The sequence below is a fragment of the Lynx canadensis genome, chromosome A1 (genome assembly GCF_007474595.2).
Source record: "Lynx canadensis isolate LIC74 chromosome A1, mLynCan4.pri.v2, whole genome shotgun sequence".
Taxonomy (NCBI): Eukaryota; Metazoa; Chordata; class Mammalia; order Carnivora; family Felidae; genus Lynx; species Lynx canadensis.
Genome location: NC_044303.2, coordinates 24,727,898 through 24,751,171, shown reverse-complemented (window position 1 = coordinate 24,751,171; position 23,274 = coordinate 24,727,898). Strand labels below are relative to the sequence as shown.

The following is a 23,274-nucleotide window of genomic DNA, read 5'->3' as shown; positions in this document are numbered from 1 at the left end:
ACCTATACTTGAATTAACTACAAAGGTATTTACCAAAGCATTGTTTATAATACTGAAAAATATCCATCAGCAGTGGATTAAATAAGTTATTCAGAACAACCACTATCAATATTTGGCATTTCTTCTTCTAACCATTTTCTCATGCTTATGCACACAACCACACAGATGTATACTGAATGAATGAATGAATGAATGAAAGAGTACGTAGAGATAGACTGATTTCACCACAACAGAAAGTTACTTTTAAAGCTCTTCAGCCCTGAGGCTCTATGGTTATGCTTTGGGCAACAATGGTAGAGAAGAGAATGGGAATCAAGAAAGCTCTGAATTGTGAAAGGAGGGTGTGGGGTGCCTCTCTGACAGAGCAAGGACCTGGGTCAGCAAAGGTAACGGTGGACCAGTGACATCAAGAGACAGACACACCATGTGGACCAATCTGGCCCCACTTTGTTGTGAGACATTTTAGGGGTAGTTGAGGAGGAAGACAAAGATTCTGGACTTTCTACTAATAGGACATCCAGGGGTAAAGCAATTTATTGAAAATCATATGAATGTGATTATTAAGCTGAATGTATTTTTCTACTCCCGTAGATCATACCTGTTAAAGAAAACTTTGAGGTTTTGAATATTGCCTCAGGGCTTTTACACAAGCCATTTCCTCTCCTTGGTTTTCCCCTGACACCATTGTTGGGCAGCCACTTGTCAGGTAGATCTCCCAGAAGTGTCACCTACAGAGAGAGACCTTCCTAGGTCACTTTAGCTAAGTAACCTCTCTCTCCTGCAGTCATCCTCAAACCCTTAAGACTATTTTATATTCTTCACATATCGATGGGGTTATACTCTATTTTACTATTTAGTTGTTTACATCAGAGATTGGCAAACTTTACCTGTAAAGGACCGGATAGTAAATGCTTTAGGGTTTGTGGGCCACAAATTATGTCATAAAACTGTTCGATACTACTGTCATGAAAGCTATCATAGACAATACATAAATAAATGCGTGTGTCTGTGTTCAGATAAAACTTTATTTTTGGGGGGCGCCTGGGTGGCTCAGTCGGTTAAGCGCGCGACTTCAGCTCAGGTCATGATCTCACAGTTTGTGGGTTCGAGCCCCGCGTCGAGCTCTGTGTTGACAGCTCAGAGCCTGGAGCCTGCTTTGGACTCTGTCTCATTCTCTCTCTGCCCCTCCCCCCCCCCCACTCACTCTCTGTCTCTCTCTGCCTCTCAAAAATAAACAAGTGCAAAAAAAATTTTTTTTAACTTTATTTTTGGATACTGAAATCTGAATTTCATATAATTTTAACGTGTCACAAAATCTCGCTATTTTGTGTTTTTTTCCCTCAACCATTTAAAAAATGGAAAAACTGTTCTTATCTCACAGGCCTGTGCCTCACAAGCAGTAAGCTGAATTTGACCTGTGGGTCGCAGTTTGTGGACACCTGGTGATATGTTTATTTTCTCTTCCTCTTTCTCCATCTCCCCCTCCAGTTTCAAAAGATAAAAATCATTATCTGCCTTCCCAATGTGGGTAAAAAGGAGTCCCCCAATAAATATCTGCCAGCAGAAATTAAATTTTAAAATATTTCTTAAGAGTTTGCCCTATATGAGCTATCATCAGTGTGATACAAGCAAAAGACATTTAACTATAATGTACTCTAGTGAGCACCGCCTGTCACTATCAAGCATCTGATGTAAAGAGTGTTCCTCAGATTTGTATAGTGTTCAACCTGTGCAACCTTACACGGTGGCCATTGGCATCTTACACATTCTTTTAACCCTTTATGACCTTTCCTCCTTCACTCACCTACTATGATGACAATTCTATAATCTCTACTCTGTAGCAATGAACACGATTTCTTAAATACCATTTTGTCTTCAGTGTATTCATTTAGTAATGTAGCCTTGCTCAGGGCTGTCATAGCTATCATGCTTCCATTTCTAATCGTCATAATCCAACTATCTTACGTGTGACCTGGTTTAAAGATTCCATTCAGAAAAATTAAATGCACACAGAAAAGCCAAACACACGGATTTCTTTGGTAGCTCACAGTTCTCCAAGATGTTAAGAAGAAATACTTACATAAACTTTCTGAACCACTGCCATGTGTATATCTGGTATTTCTATTAGTATTCTCTATAGCACGGACTGCTTCACTGGCCACGAGAGACTGAAATCAATAGAATATGAAATTTCAGTTAATGTGCAGCTTTGGAGCGGGACAAGTAGAAGTTTCTTTAAAAAAATCATCATATATTAAATGAATCAAACTGTGTAGGTGAAGAAAAAGAAAGTATATTGGTGGTTGCTAGGGGGGTGGGGGGGAATGAATTGGGGGAGTGTCGGTTATATAAATTTCCAGTTAAATTTCCAGCTAAACAATGTGTAAGTGTATCACATCATCACATTGGACACCTTAGACTTACATGATGTTAAACATCAGTTATATCTGAATAAAGCTAGAGGAAACTGTTGATATGAAAAATCTGCAGAGTAAGAATAAATAAACTTTTATGGAAATCACAGTTGGGTGGCATTAAACATAGACTCTTCTTGGGGCGCCTGGGTGGCGCAGTCGGTTAAGCGTCCGACTTCAGCCAGGTCACGATCTCGCAGTCTGTGAGTTCGAGCCCCGCGTCAGGCTCTGGGCTGATGGCTCAGAGCCTGGAGCCTGTTTCCGATTCTGTGTCTCCCTCTCTCTCTGCCCCTCGGCCGTTCATGCTCTGTCTCTCTCTGTCCCAAAAATAAATAAACGTTGAAAAAAAATTTTTCTAAAAAAAACATAGACTCTTCTAGTACATTGAAAATTTGATTTAACTTGAAGAAAAAATAATTCTCACATGCATCTTTTAGGAGTTCATTTCTTATATACAATGAAGTATAACTGTATTCCAAAGGCAAACCGCCTGGGGTTACCCTATTCCTACACAAAATCATCACCAAACTTTAAATGCAACCTGTGTAAATACTACAATACCTAATGCTTACTTCGTTTCCTTCTCGCAAACTCCATTCTCTTCTTGGGTAAAATGCCTAATAACTACTAAAGACTCATCACATAAAAAGGATCATGTGCCCAGTGTGGAGCAGGCTAATAAGTAAGTCTGTTGTTCCACTACATTTGTTTCTAGCTTATCCAGACCTTTTGCGAAGTTCAGGCTAGCATCCGCTGTCACTCTCTTGAATAACCCAGAGGAGTATCAGCGCATATTATGTTGTACCCCTCCTTTGTTCAAAAAAATTGTAATGGACCTCCACTGTCTACAGAACAGAACACACATTTATTCTGACATGCCAACAAGCGGACCACATCTACTTTCTGATGGCGTCACTCTCTACTCTCCCACCCACAGGGTCCCCTGAACACACTTTCTGCGGGGACGCATCGCCTCCGCTTTGAACGTCCTCCTTTCCCGGTCTGCCTATAGAATTCCTGTCTTTCCATTTCTGGCTGAAAGTGTATCCGTTCTTCGATGGCAACCGCCCTTTATTATTATGTTTTCTTTATAGTATGTCGCCCTGTAAGAGATGAGAAATTCCTCAGGGACAGGGACTTTATCCCCAAGCATATCTAGCATTTCCTTCTGAATCAGTTAACGAGGCCACCCCCATGCTAGCCCCGTCAGAACTGAGGACCCACCATCTGGGCCAACTTATTCAGTAGTCACTGCACCTCGAATATAGCTACTTGTAACATTTGCTCATGGCTGAGCTCCCTAACCATATCATGTTCTCTTAAAGGGCAGGGTCCTACCGGATGCTTCTTTCATCAGTGTCCGCCAAACACAATATTTTACACCAAATAACTCAACAGAATACGTGTGACAACAGTAATCCAAAAATAAGGGAAAATCAGACTAGTTCTATTTCCAAATCATGATAAATATCCTTTCGTTTCTTCAAGGATGACACCAATAAAGGAGCTTTCCTTTAAAGTGTTCCTTTGAGAAGAAGAAAGAATTGCAAACATCAAGCACGTTTATGTTCTAAATGAGCTATTTTCAGGAAGTGCAAATAACATTATATTTGTCATCAGCCACTGCTAGCCCTTCATGTGGCTATAGTTTACTCTTGTAAGAGAACCAGGACATAAAACCAACACCAAAACCAACCAAATAAACAAACAAAAACCCCAAAAACAAAAAACAAACAAAAAAAAAACCCCACAAATAATCTAATTAAATAATAGGCAGAGAACCTAAATGGATATTTTTCCAAAGAAGGCATACAAATGGTGAACAGATACATGAAAAGATGCTCAACATCACCATATATCAGGGAAATGCAAATCAAAACTACCATGAAATATCACCTTGCACCTGTCAGAACGGCTATTATAAAAAATACAAGAAATAACAAGTGTTGGCATGGAGGTGGACAAAAGGAACTCTCGCGCACTGTTTGATAGGAATGTAAATCGGGGTGAACACTGTGGAAAACAATATGGAGGTTCCTCAAAAATTAAAAATAGAGATATCATATGATACAGTAATTCTACTACTGGGTATTTACCCAAAGAAAATGAAAACACTTGCTTGAAAAGATACATGATCCTATGTTTATTGCAGCATTATTTACAATGGCCAAGTTATGGAAGTAACCTAAGTATCCGCTGATAGATGAATGCATAAAGATGTGTGTGTGTGTGTGTGTGTGTGTGCAATGAAATATTACCCAGCTATAAAATGGAATGAGATCTTGCCATTTTCAACAGCATGAATGGATCTAGAGGGAATTATGCTGAGTGAAATAAGTTAGAGAAAGACAAATACCATATGATTTTACTTACATGTGAAGTCTAAAAAACAAAGCAAATGAACAAACAAAAATATGGAAACAGAGTCATAAATACAGAGAAGAAACTGGTGGTTGCCAGAGGGGAGGGGGTTGGGAGGATGGATGAAATAGGTGAAGGAAATTAACAGGTACAAACTTCCAGTTATAAAATAAGTAAGTCATGGGTTAAAAAATACTGCATAGGGAATATAGTCAATAATGTTGTGATAATGTCATAGAGTGACAAATCGTAACTGCACTTACTGCAGTGAGCATAACGCATAGAACTATGGAATTACTATGTTGTACAACTGAAACTAATATAACATTGTATGTCAACTCTACTTCAATAACAAAAACATACAAATTTAAAAACATAAAAAGAGCAAGAGGAAAGAGAACCAGAAAAAAATGAGTAAGAAACAGAGCACGACATAAAGATCAGAACCTGGGCAAGAATCAGACTGTTGCCATAACCCTTCCATTGCCTGGAAGGCATCTGCGGTGAGAATTCAGCCAATCCCAGCTACAATCCATCAAGAACCCTTGCATTCTTTGCCACCAATCCAAACATAGGACATCTGGGACCAAAAAGGAGTGAGGGGTTAGCAGACAAAATGAGTCTTCTTTGAACTTCTGTATCATTCACTACATTCCAAAAAAAGTAGGGGGGGGGTTCTCGCTTCAGTGTTCAAATTGGAGGTGCTTTTACTAGGACCAAACCCCTGGGGGTTAGAGAGGGCAGTGTGCACACAATTCCCAACGTTGATATCAAATTAAATGAGTGTGGTACCAGGACTTGATCTATCTGTTGTTGAAAGCGAGGTACCACAAAGCAGACCCACAATTCCAGAGACTCTTGTCCTTGCCTTTAGGGCTTTATGTGTAGATCAGTTCCACGGGGAATGGTTCCCCCTGGCCTTCAAGCAGTATGTCACTTATTTTCTTAGATACCCATTTACTGGACTGAAGTTCTTGTCCACAGAATAGGACCCATTCTTTACATTCCCTCGGTGAACCCTGACCCAGGGTGACTCTCAGCAGAACGAGATCAAAACAGAAAGCATCTTTCCATCTGTCCTCCAGGGGAGAAAATTTTTCCCACAGTTTTTGATTCTTGAACTTGGTATTATTTTATTTCTGAAATGCCAATGAAAAAAGAGATAATTGAGTAGCACTTACCAGCTCTTCATGGTCTTTGGTTTTGCTTCTATTATAGGAATATGGAAACACTATCTTCTGGGAGTATGAATGCATACTGATGTAAGCCTTAATGTGGTTGATGTTTTTTCTCAAGAAATTGGCCATTGCCTTCACTTCTGGCTCTGACTCAGGGTAAGGGCCACAGTAGGTTTCCGAGCAAGAGAAACTTGATGCACCTTCCTCTGAAGTGAAATGGATAGAGTGGGATTAGCAAACGCCATTGTAATTTGTGATTTCCCTGACAATGCATCCTCCTAATATCCATGGTGTAAATTTTTTAGAGAAATGGATTAGACAGAGCTCTGTAAAGAACATATTTATGTTTCTATTGAAGCAGATGTTTCTATGCCCTCAGAGCAAACACCCCAACAATCGCTGCCTGGGGACAGCCATCTTGCACCCTTTGTGAAAGTGGCTAAGGATGTCTCAGAGATGTCAGCCCTGCCTCCAAACTTGTGGTTCTGTGAGATAAAGAAACCCCATTTTTTTAGAAACCCCATTTTCTTTAATCCAGTGTGAGCTTTGTTTTTCTGATATTTGTAGTTTAAAAATTACTAATCAATGTGGTCCATAAAAGGAGTCTCATTTGGGAACTCAGACTGTACAAGTCTGCCTTCCGTACTACTTGCAACTTGCTAAGGAGGTTTGGCAAATAAAAGAAGATGGAATGTTTGGGGCCAGAGTAATGTTCATTCATCCTTTTGAGAAATTATAGTATACATCACTTTGGATGGTAGCCTGCCTCCTACCCCTTCACCTTTCTTCTTTAATTCACAGGGGTGGAGCCTCAGGGAGCCACCTCTGACCCCAAACATTATTCCCACCTGGAAACAGTTGACTAATCTTGAACTGGGTCCCTAACTTGTGTTCTGTCACTCTGAATCCCTCCGCTGATAACTTGGTATCGAGAGGAAGATCCTAGCGTCAGTCCAGCTGCACTCTAGAACAAAGAAAACACCAGCTGACCTGAACTCTAAGATTTACACACAGTATCTCATTCACTCCTCTTGGCAACCCTATGAATGAAATACTGCTGTTTCAGGAGATGCAAAGTGAACGTTCTTGGCAGAAAGGACCTTTTACGATAAGAGGCTAAGTGGCATATTGTTAATCACCCAACTGCTTGATCCTAAGCTTGGTGTTGCCATTTAATAGCTATATGGCCTTCGGTGAAATGTTTTAAACCTGTCTAAACCTTGATTTTCCTATCTGCTAAATGGAAAAGTTATACATTTAACGTGGATTTCATGAGGATTCAGTACAATGTATATGAGGTGCTTTGCATGATGCCTTGTAAATACTAAGATTCAGTAATCATTGCTTTTCCTCCTCATGGTCTTTGTCTCGCGTCGTCGTCGTGGTCACCATCATCACCATCATCATCATGTGGATTGGAATAAAACAAAAACCCATTGTGCTTTGCAGGGATGAATGGAGAGAGAAAGGACTCACAGAGCTCACTGCAGTCCCCCAGGCCCAGTTCCAAGCTGTTTCTGAAGCTCGTTGCCCTTGTCCTGGGGTTCCATGGTCTACTCCATTATCCTTACAGGTCCTGCCTGCCTCAAGTTGGCTCTGATTTCTGCCTTTTATTTGCAAGAGAGACAACCTTAATGTTTGTGAAACATTCTTTTCGGCACAAGAAAATATGTGCTAAACATCCAAGACCTTTCCAAGTATTTCATTTGTATTAATGGGTTTTTTTTTTGTTATTTTTTGTTTTTTGAGAGAGAGAGAGAGAGAGAGAGAGAGAGAGAGAGAGAGAGAACTCTAAGCAGTCTCCACTGTCAGCATGGAGTCAATACAGGAGTCAGTCCCACAACCCTGGGATTATGACCTGAGCTGAAATCAAGAGTCAGACACTCAACCGACCGAGCCACCCAGGTTCCCCCATTTGTATTTTTAACCAATAATGTGATCAGACCAACCATTCTGATAGTTTCATATCCTTTGATTACTCCTGCCCTTTTCCCCCTGATATATAGTTTTAAATTTTTTTTAATGTTTATTTATTTTTGAGACAGAGAGAGACAGAGCATGAATGGGGGAGGGGCAGAGAGAGAGGGAGACACAGAATCGGAAGCAGGCTCCAGGCTCTGAGCCATCAGCCCAGAGCCTGACGCGGGGCTCGAACTCACGAACCGTGAGATCGCGACCTGAGCTGAAGTTGGACGCTCAACCGACTGAGCCACCCAGGCGCCCCTTCCCCCTGATATATAGTTTTAGAGAGTAGAGATTCTACGTTAGGAGTAGGGGGACATCAAAGAGACGAAGGAACAGGTGGTCCACTAACATGAATCCTCAGACCAGAGCCCTTCCGTAGAAACATACGGCAAGTTACGTATTTAGGTTTTCAAGTAACTGTGTATTTCAAAAGCAACAACCTATTTTAATAATACAACTGATTTCACCCAATAGGTACCAAGTACAAGCCTTTCAAACACAGTCAATACAAAAATTGTTCACGGCATACTTTAGGCTCCTTTTTTCACACCAAGTCTGAAATTTGGTGTGTATTTTATACTCACTGCACATCTCAATTCAGACAAAACACATTTCAAGTGTTCAGGGGCTACATGCGGCTAGTGACTACTGCAGTGGACAGAGCAGCCTCAGACTCTCATTCTGTGACTGTCATTCTAGAGGTTTCAAGTATTTCGGTAGAAAGATTCATGGGGAGTCAGGACCCTGGAGTCCGGGACTGCTTTGCTCCTAAACAGACATGTCGATCTGGGCAAGCTATTGCATCTGGCTCAGCTGAAGGTGCTTCATCTGTAGCGCTTGGTCTCCCAGATCCCTTCGAGCTTAAGTATCATCTCATCTATGAACCCTGGAATAAAAAGATATCTAGTACAGGAAAGTTCGTAGAACAGAGAGTAGAGCAGACATTACAGGGACTGCAGTGAGTAGGAAACAAGAAGACGTTGCTGAATGGTCACAGAGCTTCTGTTTGAGCTGAAGAAAACTTTTGGAAATGGATACTGGTGATGGTTTCACGGACTGGATATACTTAATGCTTCAATGTGCTGAATGCTTAAAATGACAAATTTCATGTTATATGTATTTTAGCGCCATAAAAGCGATTAAAAAAACACTACGATCTCATGGGAAAGAAAGAAAGGATTTTCCACTGTACAATAGCTACCAAAACTTTGCAGTTTAACTTAACATCTTAGAAAATGAGTGGATCTATCTTAGGAAGTTTGAGACCAGAGGTTCTCACAAAATGCTACCTGTTATGGACTGAATTCTGTCTCCCCAAAATTCGCGTATGCAAGCCCTAACCCACAATGTACTATGTTTGGAAAGAGGGCCTTTAAGAAGGTAATTAAAGTTGAAGGAAGTCATGAAGGTGGGGCCCTGATCTAATGTGGCTGGTGTCCTTTTAAGGAAAGAGAGAGACACCAGTGATGTGCACAAAGAGAAAATGTCAAGTGAGGACACAGTGAGAAGGTGGCCATCTGCAAGCCAAGGAGAGAGGCCTCAGGGCAAACCCACCCTGCTGACACCTTGATCTTGGACTTCCAGCCTTCAGATCTGCAAGAAATAAACTTATCTTGTTGGAGCCATCAGCCTGCGGTATTTTATTAGCGGCAGCCTGATCGGTCTAAGACAACTCACCTCCATTCCCACCTCCAACACACACACACACACACACACACACACACACACACACACACACAATTTTAATATAGAGGAAGGGGGAAGTGAACATGAAACAAATAAACAGGCTTGATATGTCATTTCTCATTAAAGAGTAAGGTGCTCTTTGAGATTCTTAAAAAAAAAAGTATCATAAAGGCGTGTTCTAGTTGCAGGGACAAGGAAGTGAGAAGATTTAGTTCTTTCTCACTGGCTTGCTTACATACTACTATAGAGATACTGGGGTGGTGGGGGCCACCTGGGTGGCTCAGTCAGTTGAGCGTCCGACTTCAGCTCAGGTCATGATCTCGCGGCTTGTGGGTTCGAGCCCTGCGTTGGGCTCTGTGCTGACAGCTCAGAGCCTGGAGCCTGTTTCGGATTCTGTGTCTCCCTCTCTCTCTGCCCCTCTCCCATTGGCACATATGCACTCACTCTCTCTCAAAAATAAATAAACATAAAAAAAAATTTTTTTAAAGAGATACTAGAGCACCAGAGGAAAAAAAAAAGAGTCCTTATAATTACTTTTTGTTTTATTTGCTTGCTGTTTCTGTTTCTAACTCTTGTGATGGGCAATAATAAAGTGCCACGCCTCAGAGCGGCCTCTGGTACTTCTTTTTTTTTTTTTCCCTTTCTTTCAACGTTTTTATTTATTTTTGGGACAGAGAGAGACAGAGCATGAACGGGAGACGGGCAGAGAGAGAGGGAGACACAGAATCGGAAACAGGCTCCAGGCTCCGAGCCATCCGCCCAGAGCCTGATGCGGGGCTCGAACTCACGGACCGCGAGATCGTGACCTGGCTGAAGTCGGACGCTTAACCGACTGCGCCACCCAGGCGCCCCGACCTCTGGTACTTCTTGATGGCAGTAACAATATATTTGACGTCTTGGCTATTCAAATTTTTTATGGCTTCGCCGTAAAAAAATATTAAGTGAAACAGAGCACCAAAAGAACTTCCAGATAAAAGAAGAAGTTCCAGAAGGCAACCTATAACAGAAGAGTGATTCTCAGACATAGAAGAATCATGATAACTTTGGAATCAGTCAGCCTGGCTTCATAACCCAGGTCTGTCACTTCCTAGGTCTGTGATCTTGAGCAAGGGATTCAACCTCCTGAGTCTGGGATTCTCCATCCAGGATACACAGATAATGAAACCTAGGGGGAGACATATGTAAACGGCGCTGCACTTAGTAACTAACAGCTCTATTCAGATCTATTGTATATTCGCTGCTGCTTCTCTGACCCCCTGCCCAATTATCACTGCTGTGGCAGAGTCTTTGGGCCCCAGTGGGTATTTTTATGGGACAATCTTTTTTTTTTTAAATTTTTTTTTTTCAACGTTTATTTATTTTTGGGACAGAGAGAGACAGAGCATGAATGGGGGAGGGGCAGAGAGAGAGGGAGACACAGAACCGGAAACAGGCTCCAGGCTCTGAGCCATCAGCCCAGAGCCCGACGCGGGGCTCGAACTCACGGACCGCGAGATCGTGACCTGGCTGAAGTCGGACGCTTAACCGACTGCGCCACCCAGGCGCCCCATTTTATGGGACAATCTTAAGAACGGCTCTCACAGAGAAACCACTGAGTGGTTGGTTCCCTTAATCACAAAAGGAGTGAGTCTGAGGGGAGATTAACTGCTCCTTCCTCTGCTTGCTTACTACATCTGTAACTCTCTTACAACAACTAAGTCATTCCTATATTCATTTAATTAATTTCTGCGACTCCCGCATGTGCCAGGCACTGCACTGGGTGGTCCCTTCCCTCACTGAGTCTCTAGCCTAGGGAAGGAAGGAAATACGGAAATAAGGGGGGTACTCTGCGGTGAGGTTTTCACATGCACTCTGAGAGAATGATGAAACGTTCAAAATCACACATTTTCTCTTCTGTTTTGAAAAGAAATATGTACGATCACGTACACAGCACTGTGTAGGGCAAAGGGGTGATTAGACTCAAGGTTATCATCAGGTTTAGTTCTGTAGCTGTTTCTTTTTTTTTTTTCTTTTTTTTTTTAACGTTTATTTATTTTTGAGACAGAGAGAGACACAGCATGAACGGGGGAGGGTCAGTGAGAGAGGGAGACACAGAATCCGAAACAGGCTTCAGGCTCTGAGCTGTCAGCACAGAGCCCGACGCGGGGCTCGAACTCACGGACCGTGAGATCGTGACCTGAGCCGAAGTCAGATGCTTAACCGACTGAGCCACCCAGGCGCCCCTGTAGCTGTTTCTTAAATGTAGTAACTATGAAATACAATGGGGGTGTGAACCAACACCTACCTCCCTGAGAACAGACAGTGTTCTGTTTTGTCTTGTTTTGTTTTGTTTTTTTTTTGTGTGTTTTTTTTTGTTGTTTTTTTTTTTTTTTTTTTTTTAGAGAAAGACAGAGATTGAACGGGAGCAGGGGAGAGAGGTGGGGTGGGGGAGAGAGAGACAGAGACAGTCCCAAGCAGGCTCCACGTCTGACACAGGGCTCTATCCCACACCCTTGGGATCATGACCTGAGCAGAAATCAAGAGTCAGATGCTGAACTGACTGAGCCACCTAGGTGCCCCCAGATAATGTTCCTGAATGCCTAAATCAATATTCACTGAGTACTTTGACTCATTCAAATCAATAAATGATAGGCTCTTGCTATGCCAGACATAAATTCATGGTATTCATAAAAATATTAAATAGTGAAAACAAAAGAAAATGTTTTTGAATGCTGGGGAAGTAAGCCCTTTCCTATGCAATTAAAAAGGAGAGCTACTCACCCTACCCTGGTCTTTGATACTCTAATGATGAATGTTATTTTTTCTTTAAAGTAGGATTTTTAACAGTCGCTTCATTATTATTCTAGAAAAGTAGAATATTAGCATTTTGAAGCTAAAAGGGACCTTAAGGAACCGGCCTAAGTTCCTTTTGCTTTTAATGTTTATTTTGTTTATTTTGGGGAGAGAGCGAGAGTGCGAGTGAGTGAGCACAAGTGGGGGAGGGACAGAGAAAGGGAGACACAGAATCTGAAGCAGGCTCCAGGCTCTGAGCTGTCACCACAGAGCCCAATGTGGGGCTTGAACTTATGAACCGTGAGATCATGACCTGAGCCAAAGTCAACCGACTGACCTACCCAGATGCCCACCAAATTCCTTTTTTTTTTTTTAAATGTTTCCAACGTTTATTTATTTTTGGGACAGAGAGAGACAGAGCATGAACGGGGGAGGGGCAGAGAGAGAGGGAGACACAGAATGGGAAACAGGCTCCAGGCTCTGAGCCATCAGCCCAGAGCCTGACGTGGGGCTCGAACTCCCGGACCGCGAGATCGTCACCTGGCTGAAGTCGGACGCTTAACCGACTGCGCCACCCAGGCGCCCCTTAATTCCTTTTTTTAAAGAGGAAATGGAAGGGCGGCGGGGTTAAGGTGAACTGTGCATATTTACAGCACTGCATTTAACTAAAAATCCTATTTGAATTATTTCCTGATTTAGATAGGCCTCCCCTGTAATTACTCTGAATTAATAGGCCTTTCTCTGTGAATATCCCCTTTCAAATGAATGAACATTGCCAGAAATAAAGCAAACGACCTACCACACCAGTGTTTGGAAGCAAAGTTCCTGTTCAGGTCTGTTCCGATGCAACGATTATTTTCATGAAAAGACCGGTTCTTTCTCCACATTCGATTCTAAACAAACAAAATACTGATAACCAGGATGGCCATGTTTGCAGTTCAAGCAAAGACACAACTTCTAAAGCCTAAGTGACCAGAGTTGTGTGTCTGTCCTGCAAACCCATCACTCTGCTCTGCCACTGTCCTCACAGCGTTCCTTTGCACAGCCCTCTCTCTATCCAGGTCTCGACCATGTTCTCTCAAAGCTATTTCAGTGTGAACCAGATGAAATGGGGATATTTAATCAGTTTTGACCCATACCAACAGAAATTTCATTTGGCTTTGCAAGGCTGGTTATTGGTTCTCTTTAAATCTTGTTTGCTTCCATTTTAATTTCTTCTGAGAAAAGGAAAATAACTTTGTATTTCAATGAGAATGAAAATGATGACTCATGAGTCTCAATGCTCTCTTTATTTTTTTCATATTTATACTTAATTTTTATATTTATATATTTTTTAAAAATAAAGTTTATTTATGTTGAGAGAGAGACTGTGTGTGTGTGTGCGTGTGTGTGTGTGTGTGTGTGTGTGAGAGAGAGAGAGAGAGAGAGAGAGAGAGAGCAGGGGCAGAGAGAGAGGGAGACAGAGAATCCCAAGCAGGCTCTGCACTGTCAGGGAGGAGCCCGATGTGGGGCTCAATCGCACAAACCGTAAGATCATGACCTGAGCCCACATCAAGAGTAGGATGCCCGACCGACTGAGCTACACAGGCACCCCTCAATGCTCTCTTTAGATTGAATTAAACTCTCTCATTTAAAAGTGTCAGGAGGTGGAGATGTGAAGACACTTCTAGCCCGATGGTTCCTTTGATTGTACTGATTCGATCCTGGTGTGTGAACACAAAGCGAATTGCCCCATTGGGTTCTTAGGGACAAACTGAGAAATTTGATCATGTACACAGTTGCACAGACTTTGTTTAAACCTGTAGTTGAGATGATGTGGCAAATTTACCCCGCTGTCATCAACCCTCCGCCCAGCTTCCTGGTCCGCTTCCAGCGGGGGGCTTATGGTTTAGTAGCAAGAATTACCCTGGAGAAATTAGGTTCTCACACTGCAAGGACTAACTGGCAGCTTTAAGACACAAAGACAGTGGGAGGGTAGGAATAGCTAAGGATGGCCTAATTCTACTGTGATTCAAGTAAAGGAACAAGTCTATCATAACATCAATCTATGACTGTGATCGTTTATTGGACACAAATTTGTTAGGTACTGTTCTAGGGATTTCTCATTTACTTAGCTCAGGATTTGCCCAGTCCTCCCTACAAGCTTTTATTCGGTGTTCCTTTCACTTGCGATAACTTTTTCAATCAATCTCCTTCACCATTTCCAGCCATTTCTTCTGCAAAAATTACCTCTTCCTCTTCCACGAAACAATTTTTGTCCATCCCTGTATTTTTCCAATCACTCTGATTATTCTCATTCCCCTTAGTGTTTACATGTGCGGCTCAGGAGGCTTTTCTGAGCTTATATATGCTCAAATATGCTTTGATGTGCTCCTCATTAAATTAGAAAGGACTGAACTTCCATTGCTTGAGTAATTTTCCTGAATCATGATGTTGATGGGCTAGAAATACCATTGAAAATGGTTTCCAGTATAGATGAGATTGACTAAGAAACTCACGCATATTAGATGTTCACGATTGAATTAAAGGGTCCTAAGGTTTTAAATTCACATATCAGTTAGAATGTGATTCTGTCAGAATGTAAGTGCAGTTAAAATGCTTCTCTCAGTCTTGCAGTTTATGATTTTATGAATCGAAATGCTATTCAAATGATTCCTAGTAAGAATGGATGGATCTAGGCATTGTGCATTGTTGTAGCTAATGTCACAAAAGGAGATACAACCAGACATTATGCAGAACACAGAATCACTATGAAACAGTCCTGCCAAAAAAAGTCAAATCTGAATCTGGTTTATCCCCTACTATCCAAATTTCAAATTTTAGAAAATGCAGAGGACAGAGGAGTGTTAAATTGCAACATGGCCATGCAATTAGCAAATCCAGACAATGTGAAACCTTGTCTTCAATGAATAAATTGCAAAGAAAAATTTGAGAGAGAGAGAGAGAGAGAGAGAGAGAGAGAGAGAGAGAGAGGGAGGGAGAATCTATGGATTAAAATAGAATTAAAATATACCTAAACCAATCACAATATATTGGCCTTAACTGGATCCTGAATCAAAGAAAATTTTTCTAAAAAAGTTATGAAACAATTGCAAATTTAAATTTGATTGGACATTTTCTGATATTAAGTATTGTTAATTTTTAGGTACAATTGTACTGTGCTTGTTTTAAGACCTATCTTAGAGATGCATCCTGAAATATTTTTGCTGAAATGATATGGTATCTGAGATTTGTTTCAAAATAATATGAATAAGGTAGAATTGGGTTGGGGATATAGACAAGAAAATATTGGCCATGAGCTGATTATTGACGAAGTTGTGTGGTAGGTATAGAGGAATTTACTATACAATTATTCCCACTCATATGTTTGAAGTGGTCCATAATAAGAATTTAAAGATATTTATATCTTAAATAAAACCATTGTGCCAAGATCCAGGATTCTATGAATAATTCGATCGGTGCATCCTTTATCCCCAACTAGGGCGTGTTTTGTTTTCTTTGCCTTTACCTACCTTTTTCCATGTGAAGTCATAACCATCCACATTAACTACCGGCATCACATAGAAATCCATTTGTGTCAGAAGACTGGTGTATAGGGTTTCTTTCCCATAGAATTGAGTTACCTACAAATTAAACCAAGTATGTTTAATAATATCTCTCTTAAGTCCTTCTAAACTTAGTCTGTTTCCTTTATGCATTGTATATATATATATTTTTTTTAATTTTTTTTTTCAACGTTTATTTATTTTTGGGACAGAGAGAGACAGAGCATGAACGGGGGAGGGGCAGAGAGAGAGGGAGACACAGAATCGGAAACAGGCTCCAGGCTCCGAGCCATCAGCCCAGAGCCCGACGCGGGGCTCGAACTCACGGACCGCGAGATCGTGACCTGGCTGAAGTCGGACGCTTAACCGACTGCGCCACCCAGGCGCCCCTAAACTAACTTTGTCTTATGCCCAGATATGACTACATAGTTTCTACTTTGTCCTTATAACTTGGGGAGTCAAAATGTTCATTTTAATTCTTTCAACAAATCTATGAAACATGCATTCAAACCCTCACTTACCCATTCTCTTTGGAGTCCTGCTTATTGGACAAAAAACTCCAGAGCTAATATGGATCATCTGTCAGAACCTAATACTCCCCCTTTGACAATCACTAATCAACTTCCTATCTCTGTGGATTTACCCATTCTAGGTATTTCATATAAATGGAATCATCGAATGCATGGCCTTTGTGTCTGGCTTCTGTCACTTAGCATAATGCTTGCAAGATTTGTCCATTTTGTAGCATGAGTCAGTATTTCATTCCTCTTCACTGCTGAATGATGTTCCATTATAAGGATATTCCACATTATTTTATCTACTCAGAGGTCGATGGGCACACTTTTTGACTATTATGAATAAGGATGCATGAACATCTGTAAACAAATGTGTCTGCTTCTCTTGGGTGTGTACCTACTAGTGGAATTGCTAGGTCACATGCTAATTCAATGCCTAACCTTTCAAGGAACTGCCAAACTGTAAAATAGTGGCTGCACTGTTTTACGATCCCAACAGCAATGAATGCGGGTTCTAATTTTTCCACAGCCTTACCAACACTTGTGATTATCCTTTTTGAACTTTAGCCATCCTGGTGGGTCGGAAGTGATATGTCCTTGTGGTTGTAATTTGCATTTCTCTAATGACTGATGGTGTTGAATACCTTCTCATATGCTTACTGGCCATTTGTATATGGCGAGTTACCTTTTCAGATATTTTGCCCAATTTTAAATTGGACTATATGTCATTTTATTGTTTATTTGTAAACATTCTTTATATATTTTGGATCCAAGTCCCTTATCATATATGTGATTTGCAAAAATTTGCCTCGGTTATATGGGTTGTCTTTTCACTTTCTTGATGACATTCTTTGAAAAGCACAAAGATTTTTGATTTCGGTACAGCCCTATTTCTCTCTTTTGTCCTTTGTTGTTTATGCTTTTGGTGTCATACCTAATGAATAATCGCCTAAAGGCACAAAGATTGACTACTTCTATGTTTTCTTCTAAGAATTTTGTAATTTTGCCTTTTAAATTTAGGTCTCTGACCCATTTTGAGTTAATATTTGCACTTGGTGTGAGGTAGGGGTCCAAGTTCATTCTTTTGCATGTGGATATCTACTCGTTCCAGCAAAGGATGCCTTTTTTGACCTTTCACAAAGGTGCCATCTGGACTAGTGGTAGGCTTGCTTGGGTGCATCTAAAGAAGATGAGGGTGCAGAATAAAATGGGAATTGGTGATCTGAAGAGTAGCAGCAGGACGAAACCAGGACCTCGGGGGAGAGGTGTAGAAAAAGGAAAGACGGAGGGAAACTGGGCATTAAGGGGACTTCTCAATGCCTACCCATAAAAGGAGAAGTGAACCCTAACGGGAGGGTGACCTGAATGGATCGGCTAGGTAAGGTTAGAGCACCCTCAGGACTTTGGATATTTTCCCGATCGGCTAAAGGGTGAGACTGGGTTGTACCCGGTATTGGGCAAACCTGTGTTCTTTTCTAGGCATTGTGTGAATTAAGGGCAGAGTTCCATAGATACAGAGAAATCTAAGAAATATTCTCACTTAACCTTGTAAATGATGTTATACTCATTAAGATATTTTCAGATTTGACATCTACCCAGTTATTTATATGTCAAAAGCATACAATCTAGGCATATAAGCATATCATTGAAGTAATTTAACCTCTAGATTTCTATAAGCCTTGTAACATGACTTAACAGATCAACTGTGTTTAAAGACATGATATTTTAAAATAACACTTCAACCAAGTGTAACATATTTATTAATCTAATAATTTATTATCAATTTGCGATTTGTGTATCCTGGGGCTCTCCAGTGAGTTTTCATGGTATTTTATAAAGATATATACAGTCATGGTTTTATATTTAGCGAATGGATCACTCTTAATGAGGTAGGTGGCTGAAGACAAAACACACACAAAAGACAACAAATAAATATTTATCAAAGGAATGATTTACCAACAAGACAAGTAACAAAGTTGAACTCACTGTCCTAGTATAAAAACAAGACAAGAAGAAAGAGGGTACCAGAGGACAGCACAAGAATGAGAGATTAGGGGTGGGAAATAAAGGCCTGACTGATTCCTATTAGCCTGACCTCTGGCAGATAATTACTCACTTCTCTTTTCCTGAGGCACACCAAAGCTTTGTCCTTATTATGGTCCCCAACAACAACAACACCTGCCAAAAAATTCACCAATAGCCACTTGACAGAATAAATTAGTCCAAAAAGGCATATAAGATACTATGAATGGAAGATTTTCTTAATTTTTTTTTTTTTTATTTTAGAGAGAGAGAGAGCAAGAGCGGGGGGAGAGGGGCAGAGGGAGAGAGAGAGAATCCCAAGCAGGCTGCACGCTCAGCAATGGAGCCTGATGTGGGTCTCATTCCCATGACCCTGGGATCACAACCCAAGTGGAAATCAAGAGTTGGACACTTAACCGACTGAGCCACCCGGGAGCCCCTATGAACGGAAGATTTAAAAATAAACTGTTACTCCTGCTACCAGTAGAAATACAGCAAAGAGCTTAAGTCCCAGTTTTTCTGCAATGGCAACAAAGTATTTAGCACAATGGTAGGTACTCTCTGAACCCGAGAGCTGTATTTCAGCCTAAAGCTGAAGCATCAATTTAAATTTTAAATGTTACAAGAGATGTTGAGTGCTGATCTGTGGACCAAACAATATAATGAGTTATACTGTATCAACAAAAACTGACTTTACAGATTATCTTTGTCCTTAACAAGCTGATAAAACTGTTAGGTTGGAAAGGAAACAGAAAGAATTCAGTGCTATAAGTACGATAATAATTTCAGGATGTACAAGGTGGTTCAGAAGAAGGAGAGTTAATTTTTCAGGTATTTAGTGTTAGAATTCCTGAAGAGCAGATTGAGGGGACAAGACATTCAGGATACGGGTGAATGGGTGGTGAGCAGGTGTGAGGAATGACAGAAACAGAAGGATTGGAAATTAAGAAGTCAGATTGTTAAGTGGCTCCTCCTATCCTTCCTGGCCACTGTCCTCAGCCATATTTTGGATCTAAAGGTCAGGGAGAGAATTAGTTTTGAGATCCGAGGAAAGCCATGGGAGAAGTTTACTGAAACAGAGTTGAGGTTAGGTTTAGTGATGTCGAGTTCAAGTTTCTGAGATTATTCACTAGCTAGATCTCGCACATGGACTTTAAATTCACTCAGAACGACAGCAAGAATTGGAGAGGAATAAAGAATCGCGAGCCAGGTTCCAGGGAGTTATCTGGAGGCCATTAGGTGACAGTAAAAAGAAAGCTCAAGAGTGGTTCAATCAGATCAGATCGCGAATTTGGGGGAAAAGGCAGTAACTGCAGATGATTTCCCCGCTGTCTGAAAGCAGAGGGTGACTCTGAAATCTTTCCATAAGCCAAAATGGGATAAAGTGAAGGGTATCCCCTACTTTCCCAACACTTTTACATCAGCACCTGTTTTTGCTTACTGCAAGAAGGAGAGTTTTTGCTTTTAGGAAAAAAGCCATCACGATCCTAACGCAGGTCTTTCGTAAAAGTGAATGGCATAATGTGAACTTTAGGAAAGCAGGGGATACCTGTAGCAGGACAGGAGAATGTCGATCCACTCCTCTGGTCCCTTGGCACATGGAGATACGAAAGAAAGAGCAGGCTGTCTCCTTGATGCAGCTTCTGTGAAGCAGTGCCCTTCACAAGTCACCTGCCAGCTAAGGTAAGGGGCAGCAGAAGGAAATCTGCGGAGGCCATAAGGTTGCAGGGTGCCCACTTTGTGTGCAGCTACGTGAGCATTCTCCTGGGCAGAGGTTCACAGGGAGGCTAGCACTGAGAAAAGCCAGCTGGCAGACAAAATGCTCAGCAAGGCGCGACGCCCCATACATGTTCCTTGGGCTCCTGTGATGGGCCAGGCCGGTGCTTGTCATGCCCAAGCTAGCCTTGGCCCTGCCTTTGCAGAAGTGGAAGGGGTCTAAAATTGGTCTCTAGAGGATGAATGAGAGGCATAGAAAGAAATGACTGGCCTCAGGCTCCCCAAAGTGTAGAGTAATGGGTTTCTCCTAAGCTGAGACTGCACCACACTGAGTTAGAGAAAAGAGTAAGAGAGTACGATACATATATGTGTGTGTGTGTGTGTGTGTGTGTGTGTGTGTGTGTGTGTGTGTATTGGTCTCTGCCCCACACCCACTCTGGTTCCTGGCACAGACCTTGTAATGCCCTGAATGATAAGAGCAATGAAGGCATCTTTTGTTCTAGTATTTGGTCCTTGACCTCAGTTCCTGACACAGAGCTTTGAAATCCCTTGAAATTTCCTGGGTGATAGCAGCGTCTTTTGTCCTCACGAGGTGATTCTTGGAAAGACCAAGCCATGATTAGGAACTTGGAGGTTCCAGCCCCAACCATATCCTCCAGGAAGGGGAGTGGGATTAGAAATTGAGTTAATGATCTCTCATGCCTACAAGGTGAAGCCTCTATAAAAACCCCAAAGATAAGGGGTTCCGGGAGCTTTGGGGCTGGTGAACATGTGGAAAGTGCTAGGAGAGGGGTTCATCTGGAGAGGGCCGGGAAGCTCCATGCCCCTTCCCACAGACCTTATCCTATGCATCTCTTCTACCTAGGTGTTCATCCGTATCTTTTATGACATCCTTTTATGATACACTGGCAAACAAGAAGTAACCTGTTCCTCTGAGTTCCCTCAGCTACTCTAGCCAAATGAAGCAAACCCAAGGAGGAGGTGGTGGGAACCTTTGACTTAGAGCTGATCAGTCAGAAGCGCGGATAACAGCCTGGAGTTTCAATTGGCATCTGAAGGGTGACGGGGGCGTGGCTGAGCCCTTACCCTGTGGGATCTGACTCGGTCTCCAGGCAGACAGTGTCAGAAGTGAGTTACATTGTCGGGCACCCAGCTGGTGTCACAGAATTGCTTGGGATGGAGAAAGTCCCCATGCATCTGGTGTCAGAAGTGTGCGTGTGGTAGTCGTACGAGAAGAAAGGAGAAACGCAGGAACGGTGTAGGTTTCCTTCATAGCGACTTAAAAGCTAAGACTTCCCTTTGTCTTTGAGTTCTTTACTTTTCAAGTATAAAATCTGCCCCCACAAAAATCTGAAAACTAAGGATTTCATTTTTCCTTCTACAGTTGTTCGAATCATTATGAAGGGCAGATGATCTAGATTAGTTTTAGGCAGGCAAGGATGCATCTCCTTAAATGTCCATTAACAAGAGTTTATTGAACTGTGTTGCCTTGGGCTACAAAAATCAGCCTCATGTTTGTCGGGACAAAATACTCGACTGTAAGGTTTTGGAGCCGTATCTTATTTCCCATGGTATCTCCAGAGTCTGGAACCTCATAGGCAGTTTATAAATATTTGCAGAATAAATACTTTAATCTTACAAAGATTCAGCAATTGGGGGTGGGTGGAGGAGAGCATGTGTAATAGGAGATAAGAGATGTCAATCGGGGAGGGATGACAAGTAGGGACAACTTCACCAATATGAATTAGCCTTTCTTTCTGGTCCTTTCCAGGTTCAGTGATGGAAGGAAAAGAAGCGTGCTTTCCTGCTTGCTTTGCACGTTTCTTCCTCCACTAACTGCTGCTTCATTCATTACCTAAAAGGAATAAACCACCCAAGCTGAGGAAGGATCACTAAATGACTGAGCTGTGTTAACGATCTAGTCCATTGAGAACTATCTTCATTTGGTCAGGGCAGTACCAGTGGTGGCTGGGAACTTTCCAGAAGGCTCAGGGAGGCTGCAGCTTCCATCAGAGGGTAAGAGCAGATGGTGAGGCAAAGGAAGAGAGGTAGAGGTGTTGTATCTGACAAGACCCAGTGGAGGCAGAAATATTTTCACTTTTGATGTACGTCATGGGTTAAGACAGATCAATGGAAGTGACTATCTTTTGATTTTTTTTTAAACAAATCTGTTTTGTGTGGCTGTATCCCTGTGAATACAGAGACAATCACCATTAGCAGAAGGACACATATTTTAGGTTAGTTTTCCAGTGGTAACAGCTCTTTGTATAAATCAATATAGAGAACATTTATGCCCATTTTATGGGAGCTGAAGCATAATTTTTACTGTATTCATTTATTATACAGCTTTATAGCCATTATAATTTTTGGTTTTATGCCATACTCTTTGCCTTATATATGGATTTTTTTGCTGCCAAGGCCTCCTTCAGGGACAAAATCTCCCATTATAACATATGAGAAAATAGGATCTGCTCTGTAATGTTGTACTTCATGTTCAATTTCCAAGGGCAGAATACGGCAAAGATGTCTGGATTATTTTAAATCAGAAGAGTAAGAAATTAATTGGGACTCAATTTAGGTAATTGCTTTAGTTCTTTCTTCTACTTAGTAAACATACTACAATTGCAAAATATTTCTTAATTATTTTCCAGTGTTTAGCCCTAGCCAGAAATACAGGAAGAAAAAGGTAGACCATCTTTAGGGTGATTTAAATGCTTGAAGTTACAGTTCCCAAACTTAAAAATATGCACAAAAGTCACCTGGGTAGCTTGTGGAATTTGTAGATTACCAAACCTCACCACCAGAGAGCTGAAGGCAAGAATTCTACGATGTGACCTGGGAAAATGCATTTCATAAACAGCCCAGCGGATTCTGACACAGGTCGTCTTGGGCCATGAATTGAGAAACCCTAGTGTAAGAGAATGTGAATACTTACATAGCCTATGAACCACAAGCAGAAAGCAGGAGAGATCCATTCTCTTGCATGGATTCCACAGTCAATCCATATGGCATTTTTGGCTCTTTGTTCTTTTCTAGAAACCTGCCCAAGGAAAACCAACAACAATAACAAGAAACTTCAGGAAAATAACTTCCATCTATG

At 41.5% G+C, this 23,274-nt stretch overlaps 1 protein-coding gene across 1 annotated transcript in view; it reads right to left on the bottom strand.

Annotated features, from left to right (window-relative positions):
• Nucleotides 1-23,274, bottom strand: part of CPB2 (carboxypeptidase B2) — a 51,029-nt gene that overhangs the window by 3,189 nt on the left and 24,566 nt on the right. The window contains exons 6-10 of the mRNA XM_030310949.1: nt 23,110-23,214; nt 15,889-15,999; nt 13,176-13,269; nt 5,957-6,159; nt 2,081-2,168 (exon numbers count right to left, since the gene is read on the bottom strand). Coding sequence (XP_030166809.1) covers nt 2,081-2,168; nt 5,957-6,159; nt 13,176-13,269; nt 15,889-15,999; nt 23,110-23,214 — 601 coding nt within the window. The remainder of the gene's footprint in view (nt 1-2,080; nt 2,169-5,956; nt 6,160-13,175; nt 13,270-15,888; nt 16,000-23,109; nt 23,215-23,274) is intronic.